Source organism: Hemiscyllium ocellatum, chromosome 13 (genome assembly GCF_020745735.1).
Source record: "Hemiscyllium ocellatum isolate sHemOce1 chromosome 13, sHemOce1.pat.X.cur, whole genome shotgun sequence".
In the NCBI taxonomy this organism is placed as follows: Eukaryota; Metazoa; Chordata; class Chondrichthyes; order Orectolobiformes; family Hemiscylliidae; genus Hemiscyllium; species Hemiscyllium ocellatum.
Window position 1 is genome coordinate 29,312,223 of NC_083413.1, and position 18,980 is coordinate 29,331,202.

Here is an 18,980-nt window from a genome sequence, read left to right on the forward strand (position 1 = left end):
TCTCTGTCTATGCCATGATGTTTAGATTGATTCTAATCTAAAAAGTGAGATAACAAAGTTTTACATAAATTCATGCAGTTTTTGAGCTCAGAGTTCTACATGAATGCATGCAGTTTTTGAGCAAAGTACAACATAACTCTGCAAGTACAAGTTCACCCCACAAAATATATGTGTGCATGTGGGTCTTTGTCTGTATGTGTGTATGTGTCTTTTTGGGGTGGGGGTTGTGAGTGTGAGAAAGTGTGTATGTGTATGTGTGTAGACAGTGCAGAGTGTCTTTAGTCTGTGAGGGGGTGCATGTGTGAGTGTGGGAGTGTGTGTGTCTATAAGGGTGTGTGTGGGTCTCTGTGTGTGCGTCTGTGTGTACCTGTGTCTGCGTATATGTGAGAGTGTGTGTGTATAGTGCAATGGTGGTCACCTGTAATGTGACATGAACCCAAGGTAATGGTTGAGGCCCTCCCTATGGGTACTGAACTTAGCTATCAGCCTCTGCTCGGCCACTTTTCTCTGCTGCCTATCCCGAAGTTCACCTTGGAGGATGGTCACCCGAAGGTCCGAGGCTGAATGTCCTGGACCACTGACATGTTCCCTAACTGGGAGGAACCCTTCTGTCTGTTGATTGTTGTGCGGTGCCCATTCATCTGTTGTCGTAGCCTTTGCTCGGTTTATCCATTGTCGTAGCCTTTGCTCGGAGGGCCTCAACCAGGACCTTAGGTTCAAGTCACATTACAGGTGATCACCATTGCACTACACACACACACACACACACACACACACACACACACACACACACACACACACACACACACACTCTCTCTCTCAGATACACATGGACACAGGTACACAGACACTCACACACATCCTTATAGACACACACACTCCCACACTCTCACATGCACCTCCTCACAGACTTAGACACTCTGCACTGACTACACACACACACACACACACACACACACACACACACACACACACACACACACACACACACACACACACACTCTCACACTCACAACCCCCACCCCAGACAGACACACACATGCAGACAAAGACCCACATGCACACATATATTTTGTGGGGTGAATTTGCACTTGCAGAGTTACATTGTATTTTGCTCAAAAACTACATGCATTCATGTAGAACTCTGAGCTCAAAAACTGCATGAATTTATGTAAAACTCTGTTATCTCACTTTTTAGATTAGAATCAATCTAAACATCATGGCATAGACAGAGAACACAGGGGGCCAACACCTTCAACATATTGTCTAACTATCACCATTGTTAACAGCTAACCCGAGAATGCAACTTTTAAAAAAAGGTTTTGTGATTTACACATGAAAGAAGTGAAACTATCACTGTATTCTAACAGATGAAAGGCTTAACAGACAATCAATTTTTCAATGTATAATTTCAGTTACATCACACTGTAAATTTTTGCCATAAATTCTGTGTTACGATCGAGCCCTCCACTATCACCTGATGAAGGAGCGTCACTCCGAAAGCTAGTGTGCTTCCAATTAAACCTGAAGGACTATAACCTGGTGTTGTGTGATTTTTAACTTTGTACACCCCAGTCCAACACCGGCATCTCTAAATCATGACACTTCAGGAAGATACTAAGATATTAGAAAATATGCAATGCAGATTCACTAAGACATAGCCATGTCTGAGGATATGTAGATAGAACACAAAAACTGAAAAATGTTTCTCTCCTTCATTCAGCCAACACAGGTTTGGAGAGAAAATTGTAAAATTGTTTAAACATATGAATTGAATGGACAAGATGCAGAGCAGCAAACTGTTTCTACTAGTTGATGGTTCAGAATGAGGGGCTTTAAATATTAAAACTACAGAGGAGAAACTGAGAAACCTGCTTGCACAGAAAATTTCGCATGTGGATTCATTATTTGCAGATTAATAGCTGGTGCCGAATCTAATTTATTGTTTAAGATTAGGTCAGGTAGGTAGAAGAAGGAATATCAGAACAGGGTGGTTAAATACTCATGTATAGATAAAACACTGACACTGGCTGGCTGGTCTGTTTCTGTATCGTAAGTTCTATGGATTTCGAAATATATTAATCTTATTAAACAATTGGCAAAATTAATAGTTCTTTTGCCTATGTTAGCTTTATTACAGGAAGCTATGACAGGACTTGCAAAGTGTGGGATACTGCATCAGGAGAAGAGCTGCATACACTTGAGGGACACAGGAATGTGGTCTACGCTATTGCTTTCAACAATCCTTATGGGTGAGAAAGTGAATTGCATTATTGATTGCAAATATTTGTTATTAAATCTGTAATAGTGATTTCCTGAGTTTTATTGGAAATTACAGTTACATTATTAAGTTATGATTTGGTGGTGCTGGTGTTGGACTGGCATGTACAAAGTTAAAAATCACACAACACCAGGTTATAGTCCAACAAGTTTATTTGGAAGCACTAGCTTTCGGAGTGCTACTTCTTCATCAGCAGCACAACTACCTGATGAAGGAGCAGTGCTCCGAAAGCTAGTATTTCCAAATAAACCTGTTGGAGTATAATCTGATGTTGTGTGATTTTTAACTTAGTATAAAGGTAAAGAACACATACACATCTTGAATTGTATATGTCTGATCAGCATCTTTGTAATGCTTAAAGTTTAGAGAATTTTACTTATATAAAATTTGAAATATGCACTTGTTTATACATTGTGCATATCAAATTTTTAAGTTCCCTACTAATTTTATGTTAAACTCTTCTTTAAGCTATGTATTTGGAGCTACAGAATTCATATATAGAAACTTTATAAAATGCATATGAATACAATGTGATTATCTTAATGTTGTTGTTGAAGAAAAATGCAGAAGTTTTTAAATAAATGTGCTATGTCTTCAAATAGCCAATATTTATATAATTTAACTATGAGATTTAGAGATAGCAAAGCCTTCCATCTTTCTGTTGCTCAAATGAATTTTGATGAATCCCGAACTTTCAGCATCCGAGGGTTTACCCTTAACCAAAAATTAAACTGAACCAGCTATTAGTGTGGGTATGGGAACAGGTCAGAAGCTAGGAATCCTGCAGTTCTGACTCCCCAAAGCCTGTCCACCTCTATCAGGCACAAGTCTGAGTATGATAGAAGATTCCCACTTTCTGAACAAATGCAATGTTAACAACAGCCAAGATGCTTGATATCATGCAGAATAAAACAGCTTGATTGGTTAGTTCACATCCACAAACATTCGCTCCATCCGCCATTAAAACACAGTTGTAGAAGTGTGTAGAAGAATCTACAAGAAGCACTGCAGAAATTCATCAAGGTTCCTTAGACTATACATTCAAACATATGGCCATTGCCATTTCGAAGGATAAAGGAGCAGAAAGATGGGAGCACTATTACCTGCAAGTTTCTCTCTATGCGCTTCACCATCCTGTCTTGGAAATATATCACTGTTCCTTCAATCTCGCCGGGTCAAAGTCCTGTAACGCCCTTTCCAACAGCATTATGGGTGTATGTGTATCAAACGGCCTGTAGCAGTTTAAAAGCATGGCTCACTACTACCTTCTCAGTAGTAATTAAGGCTCTGCAATAAATGCTGGCCTTAACAGTGAAGCTCAGATCCTTGAATGAATATAAAAATCCTTGCATAACAATCTTTGTTGCCCAAATTCCAGTATAAGAATAGCAATAAAAACTCTAGAGTTTAGAGCTGACAAGATTTCATATTATAGCCCCATTAGAGGTGGTGCTGCAGAAACTCAGAATTCAAAATAGATTATTAGACTGTTTCCAACCATTTCCCATGCAGCTCATGCACTGTGCCATGATTGTATGAGTAATAGTGCACTGAATGTATGCAAAGTGGACAGATTATTTAGTCAACCAGTATCTAATGCTGTTTTGTGCATGGTCTGCCATTTTGGATCTTACGGGTTTTGTTAATATCCTCTTGTAATCTCTCTCACTTAAACATTCTTTTAACTGAATGAAAGCTCATCCATTAGTGCTATCTGACGAAGTGCTTTAAACTTTGCTATAACATGTGAGTGGAAGTACAGTATTCAATTTGCTTGAGGTCTTTATTTAAAAAATGAATGATATTGAAATATGTATACATCAGATACCTATGTCATATTGACAAAAAAAATTGATCTCATAAGCCCAGTGTCAGCTTCTATGGCAGCGCAGATTTCGGGTGGTTTCTGCTGTGCTGTTATGGGAGCTGATACATTGGTCGCCAGAGGCAGCTACCTGGCTGATTCACAACTCTCTCATGGACTTGGTTACCAACTATGCTAATGTTGGAAAGGACACAAGCTAAGTGCAAATCCATGTGCCAAGTTGATGTTGGATTCCTCCATGCTTTTTGACAGTGACAACAAGCCAGCAAATGTACCAAAACATCTGTGTGTGTGTGTGTGTGTGTGTGTGTGTGTGTGTGTGTGTGTGTGTGTGTGTTTGCGGGTTCTCCAGCTTTCTCCTGTATCACCCTCCTTTGAAGTCCTGACTTGTATCCTCTGCTGCAGAAACTGTGTCTTTGTACTCCTGGTGAACTGGGCATGAGGCTTCCTTTTCAGGAGCCTGCAAACCACTTCCTATAGAAATCAATGTAAAAGTTGGAATTAGGTTCTGGAGCGTCTTACTTTTGAGAAAGAAAGAATTGTACTCCCCAAGTTAAAATACCTTTCATTGCTAAATCCTTACATTGTTAAAATACATAACTTTAAAAATATTTGGAATGCACATGTTTGTGTAATATTATCGCCACAAGCAAAGGTTGAGGAAGCTTTGGATGTGCTTGTACTCCACCACTAACACACTGGAGATGGAACACCTTGAGGCCCTATTTATTGTAACTGGTGACTTCAATCAAGCCAATCTAAGAAGGTTGTTGCTCAAGTACCACTAGAAATTTACCTGTCCCACCAGGGGCCTGAAATTTTTCATCGCTGTGAAATATGCCTACCACTCCATCCCCCATCCTCATTTCAGGAACTCCGACCACAATGCCATGTTTCTTCTCCCGGCTTACAGGCAAAAGCTCAAGCAGGAGACCCCCTCATGGATACAAGCCCAGTGCTGGTCAGAGGAGGCAGAAGATCAACTCCAGTGCTGTCTGGAATCAGCTAATTGGACCATGTTCAAACAGCCCGCAGGTACCTTGGATGAGTATGCCACCACCATCACAGACTTTATCAGCAAGTGTGTGGAGGACTACATATGGAGGAAGCCAATCCGGGTGTTCGTCAATAGGAAACCCTGGATGAATCAGGACATACAGAACCTGCTAAAAACCAGGCTTGAGACCTTCAGATTGGGAGACCCTCTAAAATATAAGGAATTCAAGTACGACCTTCGCAGAGCCATTAAGACAGCCAAGGACCAATACCGATCCAAACTAGAGAGCCAGATAGACACCTGGTGACTATGGCAAGGACTGAATGACATCACAGGTTCTAAAAAGAGACAGTGCAAGATAGCAGATAATGACATATCTCTCTTAGATCATTTCAATGCCTTCTATGCTCGCTTTGAAGAGAATGTCAGCGGATCAGGAACACCTATTCTGATAGGTCATGATGAATCGATCCCACCAGTCACTGCATCAGAGGTCAGATCAGTTTTCGTTTGTGTGAATCCAAGGAAAGCAATTGGACCAGACGGGGTACCAGGGCATGCGCTTAGAGCATACGCAGATCAACTGGCAGAGGTCTTCTCAGACATCTTCAACCTCTCCCTGCAGCAGGCCATTGTCCCTGCCTGTTTCAAGAGGGCCAACATCATCCCTGTGCCTAGGAAGGCTCATGTAGCATATCACAATGACTACCGCCCAGTAGCCCTAACTTTGGTGGTCATGAGTGCTTTGAAAGGCTGATCATGGCATTAATCAACTCCAGCCTACCCACTACTCTTGACCCATTCCAATTTACCTATTGGACCCACAGATCCATGTCAGATGCCATATCACTTGCCCTTCACTCCTCCCTTGAACATCTTGACACCAAGAACAGCTACGTCACAATCCTACTCATTGACTACAGTTCAGCTTTCAACACTATTATCGCCTTGAGACTAATTACTAAAGTTAGTGATTTTGGACTAAGCCCCACTCTCTGTAACTGGATCCTCAGTTTCCTGACCCACAGGCTACAATCAGTGAAGACTCAGGACAATATTTCACTGTCACTAACACTCAACACTGGAGCCCCCCCAGAGGTGTGCACACAACCCCCTACTATACTCACTATATACCTAGGACTGCGTCGCCAAATACCAGACGAATGCCATTTACAAGTTTGCTGATGACACCACCATACTCGGTCGAATCTCAGATAATGACAAAACAAACTACAGAGGTGGAAGACCTGGAAAAATGGTGCACTGAGAACAACCCAGCTCTCAATGCCAGCAAACCCAGGAACTCATTATTGACGTTCAGCGGGATGTTACTCACGCCCCCGACACATTAACAGCACAGAGGTGGAACGAGTGGAGAGTGTCAAGCTTCTGGGAGTGGTCATCCACAACAAGCTTTTTTGGACTCTTTATGTGGACACACTGGTTACAAAGGACCAACAACATTTCTTCTTCCTCAGGCAGTTGAGGAAATTTGGCATGACAGCGAATACCCTTGCCAACTTTTATAGGTGCGCCATCGAGACCACTCTGTCTGAATGTATCATTACCTGGTATGGCTACTGTACCATTCAAGATCGAAGACAGTTATAGAGAGTGGTGAACTCGGCCCAGACAATCACAAAGACCAACCTCCCATCTATAGAATCCATCTACCAGGGCCGCTGTCAAGGAAAGGCCGCCAGCATTCTCAAAGATCCATCACTCCCCCCTCTCCCCAAACAATGTTTTTCTACAATTTCTACCATCTGGGACAAGATGCAGAAGCCTGAACACACGCACCAGCCATTTTCAAAACAGTTTCTACCCTACTGTTGTTAGAATACTGAATGGACTTGCAAACTCTTAACAATCACTGAATCTGTGGTTTTGTTTTTGCCACTGTTTACCTATTATTTACTTATCTATGATTTGGAAATGCCAGTGTTGGACTGGGGTGTACATAGTTAAAAATCACACAACACCAGGTTATAGTCCAACAGGTTTAATTGGAAGCACACTAGCTTCACTTATCTATGCTACTTAACTCTGTGATCTGCCTGCATTGCTCGCAAGTCAAAGCTGTTCACTGTGCCTCAGTACACGTGACAAGAAATTCAATTCAATTCAATTCAATTAGAACTGGAAAATGGTGATTTGGTCATTATTGAGTTGTAAAGTTTTGTTAATTGATTGCTTAGAAGTGCAAAGTCAAAATGGTCATGGAGATGACGGTCTATTTCCAAAAAGCTAGGTGACTTTGGAAAGTTATGTCCACCAAAGTTTGTTTTAATTGTTGAGCAAACAGACCGACAAAACTCTAATGTATATATGTTTAACAAGCTTCTGGACTGAGGTAATCAGTGTGTTTTTTTGTTTTTTGCCCAGAATGTAGGTACAGTTTCTGGGAAAGTTTATACAGACAAGCAGAATTGTTTCTCAGTCTCGCTCTCTCGCTCTCTCTCTCTCTCAGTAAAATCAGCACTCAAAAAGAAAAATGAAGTTATTTATTTTAACAGTCAGGAATCCTAGCTGTTTTTTCACCTGAATTTGAAATTTAGTCTGAGGTTTTTCCATATTCTTGTGACTGTTAGCAATCCGATCTCATCAAAAGGAATTCAAAGGTATATGTGGGAAGTCAATTTATTTCTATCATCTGAATTCATCTCAAGACCTGCAAGGGTATTGTGTTTTCTCCCTTGTTGCCTAATTTTTCTCCTACCATAAAAGCTCTGCAGAGTTGTGTATGTATTTGTCGTGTGTGTGTGTATGTATGCAAGGGAATATAGTTTAATTTACATATTTTCTTAGTTGATAACCAGTGTGTCACTTGTTTGATGTTTGTGAGAAATCCGAAAATTGAATAATTCATATTCGGATAATAGAGGTTGTTCTGCATTGCTACTTTAAGAGAAATGTTCTATTCAATGTTTTGTGGACAGCTTTATTCTTTTCGTACAAGTATGGCTGTCACTTCTTAAGAACATCTTATATAATTCTCTTCTTTTATTTATGTTACAATGGAGATTGGAGAGCCACTAAATGGAAATTCACTCTCTACATCGTTACATCACAGTTTTTGTGTCATTATTGCAATGTGTGCTTACTTTTAATTAGAGACAAGATTGCAACTGGTTCATTCGATAAAACCTGCAAATTATGGAGCTCTGAAACAGGCAAATGTTACCATACATTTCGTGGACATACAGCAGAAATTGTAAGTTTCTCTTTTTTTTAGGTTTAAAGAGGGCATCTTGGTTTTATTGTTTTTTTATTAAATGATAAAAATTCTTTTTAAAAAAATCATATTTTATAATTTTGTTGAATTTATTTAATTTATTTTCAAGAAAATTGCAGATGACATTTTGGGGCTTGAGGGTTACATGTGGTGGAGCTGAGTATGATTCACTGACTTGTGTTTATTTACATGAGGGAGATGCAGTACCAATCAAATCAATTAGACCAAGCTTATTACTTCAACAGCAGAGCTTCCTGATGGCCTACCTTTTCAAATTAGGCTTTCATTGTGATCTCATGAGACCTGTGATGTTCTTAGATTATTGTCTATTTGTTACCACATCTGCAGAGTTTGGAAAGAAAAAATCCAAATTGTGTAGCATTTCTAATCCATTCCCATATTATTTATTTTGCTGTATATACATTTTCTATTCAGTAATAACATTGTTTTCCTTTGGGAACCTGAGCAACCTGAGTTGGTTTTTGAAAGTTAATTCAGTTCTATAACACCCATAAAAATAATACTATAACGTCTAAACACAAATTTAATAGTAAAAAGCTATTTAAGACCCAGTATAAATTGCCATATCCTATCAAGCAACAAACACATCCTCTTAGCCCTGTTCAGTTTCATATTCAATGACCCATGTGAGAAAATTATGTCCAGTTCAGTGTGTTTTCATTTTTGCTTAGTCTTCTGTAAGGGATCTTATCAAGTTCCTCTGTAGATCCACATTGTCAATATTCTTAGACCCTCCTGAACCATTATATTAATGACCTTCTTTAAAAAGTTTACTTAATGAAACAGATTGTATCCTTTACGAATCAATATTGTCTCTTTTTGGTTGGATCATGCTTGTCCAAGTGTTCAGTGACTCTATCCCCAGGGATAGATTCAAGGGACTTTGCCACCTTGATATCAAGCTTATAGATCTGTAGTTACTTGATTCCAAATTCCATCCCTTCTGCAGGAATGGATTAATATTTCAAATTTTCTAATCCAAATGTGTAATTACTGAATCTGCTGAGCTCTCGAAAATCTGGCCAACACATCTGCAATTTCCTTTCTTTTTAATATACTGAAGTTGAAAACTGGAGACATATATGCCCTATATCTCATTAATTTCTGCATTCTTCAGTTTTAATTTTGTGTTGAATCCACCAAATTTTTTTGTTTATATTTTTCTAGGTTCCTCATAGTTCTAGTGCTTTGTCGTCATCCTAAATTGTAAAAACCGATACAAAGTATTCATTTTAAAATGTCAGTCATTTCCTTAGATACACAAACTCAATTATGAACAAAGATAATTAGAGGATTACTAATGCCTTTAGAAATAATATCTGTGTATGAGATACCACTTTAAGGATAGAGAAATGTTACCACACTGGACTTTTGAAAAGCTCTTCTTTTCAGTAATTATACCAAATAATGCAATTGACAATCCTTTAAAATCCATAAAAATATCTCGGGTTTTAGAGCTCAGACTTAACAACTAACTGCAGTGTACATAACTTTATATAATCTCCATTCCAGTCAAACCAGAAAAGAAAAAACATGTTAATCCCGAATCCCTTCGATGACAATATTTATTACTTAAAAGGCACATAAGGTTTATGAACCACGCAACATACTAATTTACTAAGTTTGTTTTACTTGCATCCATTGCATAGAATAGTAGACTTTATTCTGCCACTTTTGCCTGTCATTTGAATTCTGATAATAAGGGTTAAAATAAGCATATTAGGGTATATCAGGGTAAACAAAAAACACTTCTTGCCAAGGAATGCATAAAGAAAACTGGAAGAAAGTGGAGTAATTAATGGGGAACCAGTATATAACCAAAGATACCCTAAACTTGTATCTCTTCAAAATAACAATTTGTACTCTTCTGCAGTTTAGTTCATAACAGCATCCAATTTCATGTCTTTAGCATGTATGTTCCAATTACTATTGTGCTTTCTTTGACATTTGCAACACTGCAAGAATAATGATTTTAAACAAAGTAATGCTTGCTTAAAAGGAACATTTAGTAATTTAGAGAAGTTCTAATGATGTTCAAAGATCCATGATTCTGATGTTTGTGAGTTGTGATGTTCTTTTATTTCTGTGATTGGAAATGGTAGTTAATTATACCAGGAGTGCTGTCAGAAACTACCATGGCAGTCAGTGCCATTTGAAAAATGCCTGATAAAAATGTATGGTTTTTAATTGTCATGTAAAACTGTTGAATATTTTTCTTTATAAAGGTTATTGTTTTTAATTACTTTTTTAAAAAATCTATTATAGGTGTGTTTATCATTTAATCCCCAAAGTACTCTAGTAGCAACAGGCAGTATGGATACGACAGCAAAGCTCTGGAACATCCAATCTGGAGAAGAGTCTGTAACACTAACAGTATGTATGATGAAAAATCCTTCAAGTGCTTTTTCATTTCTTTCAATTGTGAACAGAATGAAAGTATCACTACTTTGTGAAGTGGTGGGGGAATGTGGTGATGGGGAGGTGAATTCACAGTACTGTGCATCATTGCTGTTTCCAGTGCCTTGGTTGATACTGGGAGACCTGTCAAGTAGTGTGCTAGACTATTTCAGAGTGTACTCCGGAGTCAGTGAATCTGGGGTCATATGTAGGCCAGATCAGGTGATCTGATAGCGGATTTTCTTTCCTTAACGAAAATTAGTGAACCAGATTTTTTAGGCCAATCAATTCTGTTTTTAGATTAGCTTGTAATTTAAATATCACCATCTGCCATGCTATGACTCGAGCCCTTGGCACCAGAGCGTTAGTTTGGGTATTCAGTGATAATACCACTACACTTCTACCTCCTCGTTTAAACATATAGTGGTCATTTTGATTTGAGACGAACAGTGGTTCACATTTTGAGTTGTCTCTTTTGCCCATAGAAGTCATTCTCTATGGAGCATCTGACTTGCTAATATGAATTTGCCAAATTGTCATCTGCCATGTCATTAGTTATTGTAAATCAAGGCTTCAGCAAGCTGTTCAGGAAGACTCCACCTGGTAGCAAGATTAGATTGAAGGAATCGAGGGAGGACTAGTCATTTAGATACAAAATTAGCGTAAAGGTAGGCAACAGAAGGTGGTGGTGGAGAGTTGTTTTTCAGAATGGAGGGGTGTGACCAGTGGTGTGTCACAAGGATTGGTGCTAGTTCCGCTGCTTTTTGTCATTTATATGAATAATTTGAATGTAAATATAGGAGAAATGGTTAATAAGTTTGTAGATGACACCAAAATTGGTAGTGTAGTGGACAGGAAAGAAGGTTATCTGAGAGTACAATGGGACCTTGATTAGATGGGCTGATGGATATGGTGCTAGAAAAACACAGCAGGCCAGGCAGCATCCGAGGAGCAGGAGAATCGACATTTCGGGCATAAGCCCTTCTTCAGGAATATGTAGAGGGAGGAGAGCTTCTTCAAGGCAGGCATCCTTGCAAGAGGATACGCAGTAGGTTAAGATCAACTAGGCAAAAATGAGGACTGCAGATGCTGGAAACCAGTGTTGAAAAGTGTGGTGCTGGAAAAACACAGCAGGCCAGGCAGCATCTGAGGAGCAGGAGAATCGACGTTTCGGGCATAAGTCTCCTTGAAGAAGGGTTTAGGCCCGAAACGTTGATTCTCCTACTCCTCGGATGCTGCCTGGCCTGCTGTGTTTTTCCAGCACCACACTTTTCAACTCTGGTCTCCAGCATCTGCAGTCCTCACTTTCTCCTAGATAGGCTGTTGGGCTCAGGATTGGCAGATGGAGTTTAATTTAAATAAGTGTTAGGTGCTGCATTTTGTAAGGCAAATCTGGTCAGGACTTATACACTTAAAGGTAGAGCCCTGAGGAGTGTTACTGAGCAAAGAGACCTTTGGGTGCTGGTTCACAGTTCCTTGAATGTGGAGTCGCAGGTTAACAGGGTAGTGAAGACGGTTGCTGCATTTTGGGAAGGCAAATCTTAGCAGGACTTATACATTTAATGGGAAGGTCCTAGGGAGTGTTGCTGAACAAAGAGACCTTGGAGTGCAGGTTCATGGCTCCTTGAAAGTGGAGTCGCAGGTAGATAGGACAGTGTAGAAGGTGTTTGGTATACTTTCTTTTATTGGTCAGAGTGTTGAGTACAGGAGTTGGAAGGTCATGTTGTGACTGTACAGGACATTAGTTAGGCCACAGTTAGAGTATTGCATGCAATTCTGGTCTCCTTCCTATCGGAAAGATGTTGTGAAACTTGAAAGGGTTGAGAAATGATTTACAAGGACGTTGCCAGGGTTGGAGGATTTGAGCTACAGGGAGAGGCTGAACAGGCTGGGGCTGTTTTCCCTGGAGTGTCGGAGGCTGAGGGGTGACCTTATAGAGGTTTACAAAATTATGAGGGGCATGGATAAGCTAAATAGGCAAAGTCTTCTCTCTGGGTCGGGGAGTCCAGAACTAGAGGGCATAGGTTTAGGGTGAGAGGGGAAAGATATAAAAGAGACCTAAGGGGCAACTTTTTCAGACAGAGGGTTGTACATGTATGGAATGAGCTGCCAGAGGAAGTGGTGGAGGCTGGTACAATTGTAACATTTAAGAGGCATTTGGATGGGTATATGAATAAGGAAGGGTTTGGAGGGAAATAGGCTGCATGCTGGCAGGTGGGACTAGATTAGGTTGGGATATCTGGTTGGCATGGATAGGTTGACCCGAAGGGTCTATTTCCATGCTGTACATCTCTATGACTCTATGACTTGGTTTTATTGGTCAGTGCATTGACTATAGAGGTTGGGATGTCATGTTGTGGCTGTACAGGACTTGGCTGAGTGATGGACAGGGTGTTGCTGGGAGTAGTGGGTTTGAGTTTTAAGAACATAGGACAGTGACCTTATAAAGGTCTTTAAAATTGTGACGGTATAGATAAGGTGAGTATCCGGTGTCTTTTCCCTAGGCTGGGGGTTTTCATGACGAGGGGGCAAGTTTTTAAGATGAAAAGAGAAAGATTTAAAAAAGACATGGGGGAAAATTTCTACACAGAGTGAATTGTGTGTGGAATGAATGTCCAGAGGAAGTGATTTCGGAATTTAAAAGACATTTAGATAATTACATGAATAAGAAATGTTTGGAGGGATATGGACCAAACACAAGTAGGTGAGACTTGTTTGTTTGGGATTATGGTCAGCATGGACTATTTGGACTGAAGGGACTGTTTCTGTGCTGTCTGGCTCTATGCCTCTCTGACATTAGGCCATTTTTGGAATACTGCGTTCTGTTCTGGTTATCCTTCTATAGGAAGAATGTTGATAAATTTGAAAGGGCACAGAAACTATTTACAAGGATATTGCCAGGGTTGGAGAGTTTGAGCTATAGGGAGAGGCTGAATGAGATGGGACTGTTTTCCATGGACCATCGGTGACTAAACGGTGACCTTATGGAGGTTTATAAAATCTTGAAAGGCACAGATAGAATGATGTGGAGGAGCTGGTGTTGGACTAGGGTGGACAAAGTTAAAAATCACACAACACCAGGTTATAATCCAACAGGTTTATTTGGAAGCACTAGCTTTCAGAGTGCTGCTTCTTCATCAAGTGGTTGTATAGAATCAATAGCCAAGGTCTTTTTTCACTGGGTAAGGGAATCCAAAACTACACAGCATTGGTTTAAGGTGAGAGGGAAAAGATTTAAAAGGGATCTAACGGGCAACCTTTTCACACAGAGGGTGGTGCATGTATGGAATAAGCTGCCAGAGCAAGTGGTGGAGGCTGGTTCAACAACAACATATAAAAGACATTTGATTGGGTACATGAATAGGAAGGGTTTAGAGGGTTTATGGACCAAACGCTTGCAAATGGGACTGGGTCAGATTGGGATGTCAGGTTTGTATGGGTTGAAGGACCAAAATAGCCCCTGGATCTGTGCTGTACAACTGTATGGTTCTAAGATCTTTCCATGGATTGCCAACTTGCTATAGTGGAGAGGCTTGAGTGTTCAGTTGAATACTAGCTACCTGATGAAGGAGCAGCACTCTGAAAGCTAGTGCTTCCAAATAAACCTGTTGGACTACAACCTGGTGTTGTGTGATTTTTAACTTTAAACAAATTTAAGACCCTTATACTTTTTGGGAGCAATGATTGTTTTTATCAACTTGGCCAAATTTAAATTAGTCTGATCTGTCTCGCTAAGTTTATTTTCAATGATGTCCAATATTGTGGTTCCCACTGGTTCACAATAATTATACTCCAGCCTTTTTTCTTTGATTTTCAATTCTCACAGCAATTGTCCTGAATTGCTACTAGCTCGATAGAAGTGATGGAAAATCAAAACATTAAGTGTGGGTTACTTCAACTTTCCCTTACTGATGTCTTGATTTATATGTGCAAAAGAGTCATAATCCAAATTAAAATTTATGGATAATTTTGGCACTTCTTCTCAATTAACTAGATCCAACCTTTGGCTTATTGATAGCTGTGTCACCTCTAAGTGAAAATATTGATACTTCAAGCCCCATTCTAATTATTTAACAAATAGTCTACATTGGCACTCACTACAGAGAAACTTTTGCACTGTTGTATAAGGTTCTGGTTTTCAATCAGTTGTTTCATGATTTTTAAGTGGTTTAAGTCACCTCCAGATCCCTGATTCTGGACACTGGACTTATTTAGGGAATGTGAAATGAAGAGGCTGTAGACAGATGTTTCGGGGCAAAAGAATCCCTGCGTTGACTTAAAATAAAAAAGGTAATTTTAATACAAGCAAATAGGTAATGTAATAAAACAAGGAAATTGACACAATCAATGCACAGAACAGTAGAACTCTAAATATACTAATAACTAGGTAACCGCTATAAGAACACTATTCTACTGACACACAGGAAACAACAAGAGTTAATTTTAGAAACAAAAACAGAAATTGCTGGAAAAGCTCCGCAGGGCTGGCAGCATCTATGAAGAGAAATCAAATTAATGTTTCGGGTCCGGTGACCCTTCCTCAGGGTCTTCACAGATGCTGCAAGACTTGCTGAGCTTTTCCAGCAATTTTTGTTTTTGGTTCTGATTTATACAGCATCCACAGTTCTTTCGGTTTTTATTCATGGTTTAATTTCAGACTCTTTAATCAGAATTCCTACACTTGGGTCCCAATGCACTGTGTACCCCTCCCTGCTAACTAGGTCGGAAGTTTGGGGTCTCAGGAATTTATATTTACCACTCAAAACTTGGTTTTGAAGTGTGCCCAGTTGCTGAGGTTCTTGCTGTCAGCTCCCTTGATTTGGAACCGGCCTGTGCCTGGAAGATTTTGTTCAGATAGCGCTGGTTGGCATCTCCCTTCCTCGGTGCCCTTTGTTCTGATGATACTCTTGGTTCAGCTTCCCAATTAAGTTTCTTTGTTTGGCCTCTGTATTCAGCTTCTCTTGGTCTTGCTTTAGAAGCTGTTTGTTGGTGGTGAAAGCCTTTTGGGAAGCTGTTTTGTGCAGATGCTTGATGTTGAAAAAGACTCTCCTCCTCAGGTAAGATTGAGGATAGCAGTTATATTGGCTGTGTGCCCCCTTATCTTCCTTCATATTTGTAGATTTCCTTTAGCTCTTGATTTTCTATCCTGAGGTTAATTGGCATTCCGATGGTTAGAGTATGTGTGAATGGGTTTTGATCGAGGTTGAATGTCCAGTATCTCTGTACATCCAATTTTGTCTGCGCTGAGTAGCCGAGGTGTAAAAGCTGTCTCACTCTTGCATCTGTTGGTTTTGGCTGATTGTTCTTTTGGAGAGGAGGTGTAAATTGGGATTCCAGGCTGAACAATAGTCTCAGAAAGCAATCTCCATTTCCAGGCTTGTTGGTTGTGCATTTTCAATTAGACAGGCAGGAGCCTGGAAGAACACAGTAAGCCAGGCAGCATCAGGAGGTGGAGAAGTCAACATTTCAGGTAGAACCCTTCTTCAGTCCCCGAAACATCGACTTCTCCACCTCCTGATGCTGCCTGGCTTGCTGTGTTCTTCCAGCCTTCTGCCTGTCTACTTTGGATTCCAGCATCTGCAGTTTTTTTGTCTCTAGCCAAGGTTATGTATTTCCTGCCGACTCATTCTAGCTCTCATTTACCTTTTTAAAAGTTTTGAAAAGTCCAGGGTTTTGTCCAGAATTTTGGATATTGGGATTTTTGATTGATCTGAAAAATTGGTGCCATCATTTAGATGAGATTTTAAACCATGATGCTGTCTATTTCCTCAGATGGTGTTAATGGGTCCCTTTTTGTGTCATGGCTGATTATAGCTTTCAGTTAGAGATTAAAAAAAACTGCAGATGCTGGAATCCAAAGAGACAAACAGGAGGTTGAAAGACAGCAACTCAGGCAGCAACATTTTGGGAGTAACCCTTCTTCAGGAATGGAGGTGGGGTTAAGGGGAGCTGCAGATAAAGAGGGCGTGGGAGATGGTTTTGGATGGAGTGGTGAGGTAGTGATAGGTGAACATAGAGAGTGGGTACAATCCAGGTCTGTCTCACCTGTCTCTCCTCCAACCTACTTTACTGCTTCTGGTGTTCCCGATGTGGTCTTCTCTACATTGGTGAGACCAAACGGAAATTCAGGGCATGTTTTGCTGAGCGTCTCAGCTGGGTCCACAAGGGTCAGCCTGACCTCCCAGTCACTGCCCATTTCATTTCTCTTTCCCATTATCTCTTCGACACATCCATCCTCAGTCTCCTCCATTGCCACAGTGAATCAGCAAATTGGTGAAATAACACCTTATCTTCAGCCTGAGCAGCCTACAGCCCGAACGACTGAGTTCTCCAATTTCAAATAACATCCCCTTCCACCCCCTGACTCCCTTTTCAGCCCCTCCTCCTCCCTTCCATTCCTCTGACCAACTCTTCCTTCTGGCCACCAACCGGATTCATTCCTCCCATCGACCAAACTGGTCATATCCACTGCCTGTGTTCACCTATCACTACCTCACCACACCCAAAACTCTCCAATACCCGTCTTTATCTGCAGCTCCTCCACCCCCACTCCAGTCCTGAAGAAGGGTTATACCTGAAACATTGACTTTTCCACTTCCTGATGCTGCCTGGTTTGCTGTGTTCTTCCAGCCTCCTGCTTGTCTACTAATTATTGATGTCAACTCAGAATACTTTAAACATTATCTGATCATTTATCACATTACTGTTTGTTGGAAACAAAAACAGAAGTTCCTGGAAAAGCTCAGCAGATAGAGTCATAGAGATGCACTCTCTAATTCTAGACTCCCCCACCCCAGGGAAAATACTTTGTCTATTTATCCTATCCATGCCCCTCATAATTTGTAAACCTCCATAAGGTCACCCCTCAACCTCCGCCATTCCAGGGAAAACAGCCCTAGCCTATTCAGACTCACCCTATAGTTCAAATCCTCCAACCCTGGCAACATCCTTGTAAATCTTTTCTGAACCCTTTCAAATTTCACAACATCTTTCTGATAGGAAAGAGACCAGAATTGCATGCAATATTCCAAAAGTGGCCTAATCAATGTCCTGTACAGCCACAACATGACCTTCCAACTCCTGTACTCAATACTCTGACCAATAAAGGATAGCATGCCAAACGCCGCCTTCATTATCCTAGCTACCTGTGACGTCACTTTCAAGGAGCTATGAATCTGCACTCCAAGGGCTCTTTGTTTAGCAACAATCCCTAGGACCTTACCATTAAGTGTATAAGTCCTGCTAAGATTTACTTTCCCAAAATGCAGCACCTTGCATTTATCTGAATTAAACTCCATCAGCTACTTCTCAGCCCATTGGCCCATCTGATCAAGATCCTGTTGTAATCTGAGGTAACCTTCTTCGTTATCCACTACACCTCCAATTTTGGTGTCATCTGCAAACTTACTAACTGTACCTCTTTATGCTCACATCCAAATCATTTATATAAATGACGAAAAGTAGTGGACCCAGCACCGATCCTTGTGGCACTCCACTGGTCACAGGCCTCCATCTGGCAGCATTTGTGAAGATAAATGTTTCAAGTCTGGTGACCTTTCATCAGACCTTCCTTGGGTCTCAGGAAGGATCACTGGACCTGAAACATTAACTTTGATTTCTCTTCACAAATGCTGGCAGACCTGCTGAGCTTTTCCAACAATTTCTGTTTTTGTTTCTGATTTACAGCATCTGCAGTTCTTTCGGTCTTTACTGTTTGTGGCTCTTGCTGTCGTCAGATTAATTGCCATGTTGTCCACGTAACAGTGACTTCACTTCAAAAATACAGGTTATTCTTTTCTGATTAACTTTTTTTTCTCTTTCAGGGGCATTCAGCTGAAATCATCTCTTTGTCATTTAATACAACAGGGGATAAGATTATCACAGGTTCCTTTGACCATACTGTTTCTGTGTGGGATGTGGGATCTGGCAGGTGGGTAAACTGCTTAATCAGAAAACATCAGTCTGCAATTTTAATAATGTAAGTTTTGAACACCTTTACAGCATTTAAATTGAAATTCTTTATTTCTAATGTAACCTATAGTGTCTTATATTTTTGCACAAATTATGGAAAACATAATTTCAGCATAAGCCCTTAGGTTGTAACAGCACCCACATACCATCAATGCAAAAATAACTATTTATCTCTACTTTTCTCACGTGCTGACCTTTCTATCCCCTTTTATTTTGTTTTGTCCCAATATTTCCAATAGTTTAATATTGCATA

At 40.3% G+C, this 18,980-nt stretch overlaps 1 protein-coding gene across 1 annotated transcript in view; it reads left to right on the plus strand.

The window, feature by feature from the left end:
• Positions 1-18,980, plus strand: part of daw1 (dynein assembly factor with WDR repeat domains 1) — a 55,580-nt gene that overhangs the window by 21,464 nt on the left and 15,136 nt on the right. Inside the window, exons 5-8 of the mRNA XM_060834098.1 lie at positions 2,130-2,252; positions 8,218-8,317; positions 10,625-10,732; positions 18,580-18,686. Coding sequence (XP_060690081.1) covers positions 2,130-2,252; positions 8,218-8,317; positions 10,625-10,732; positions 18,580-18,686 — 438 coding nt within the window. The remainder of the gene's footprint in view (positions 1-2,129; positions 2,253-8,217; positions 8,318-10,624; positions 10,733-18,579; positions 18,687-18,980) is intronic.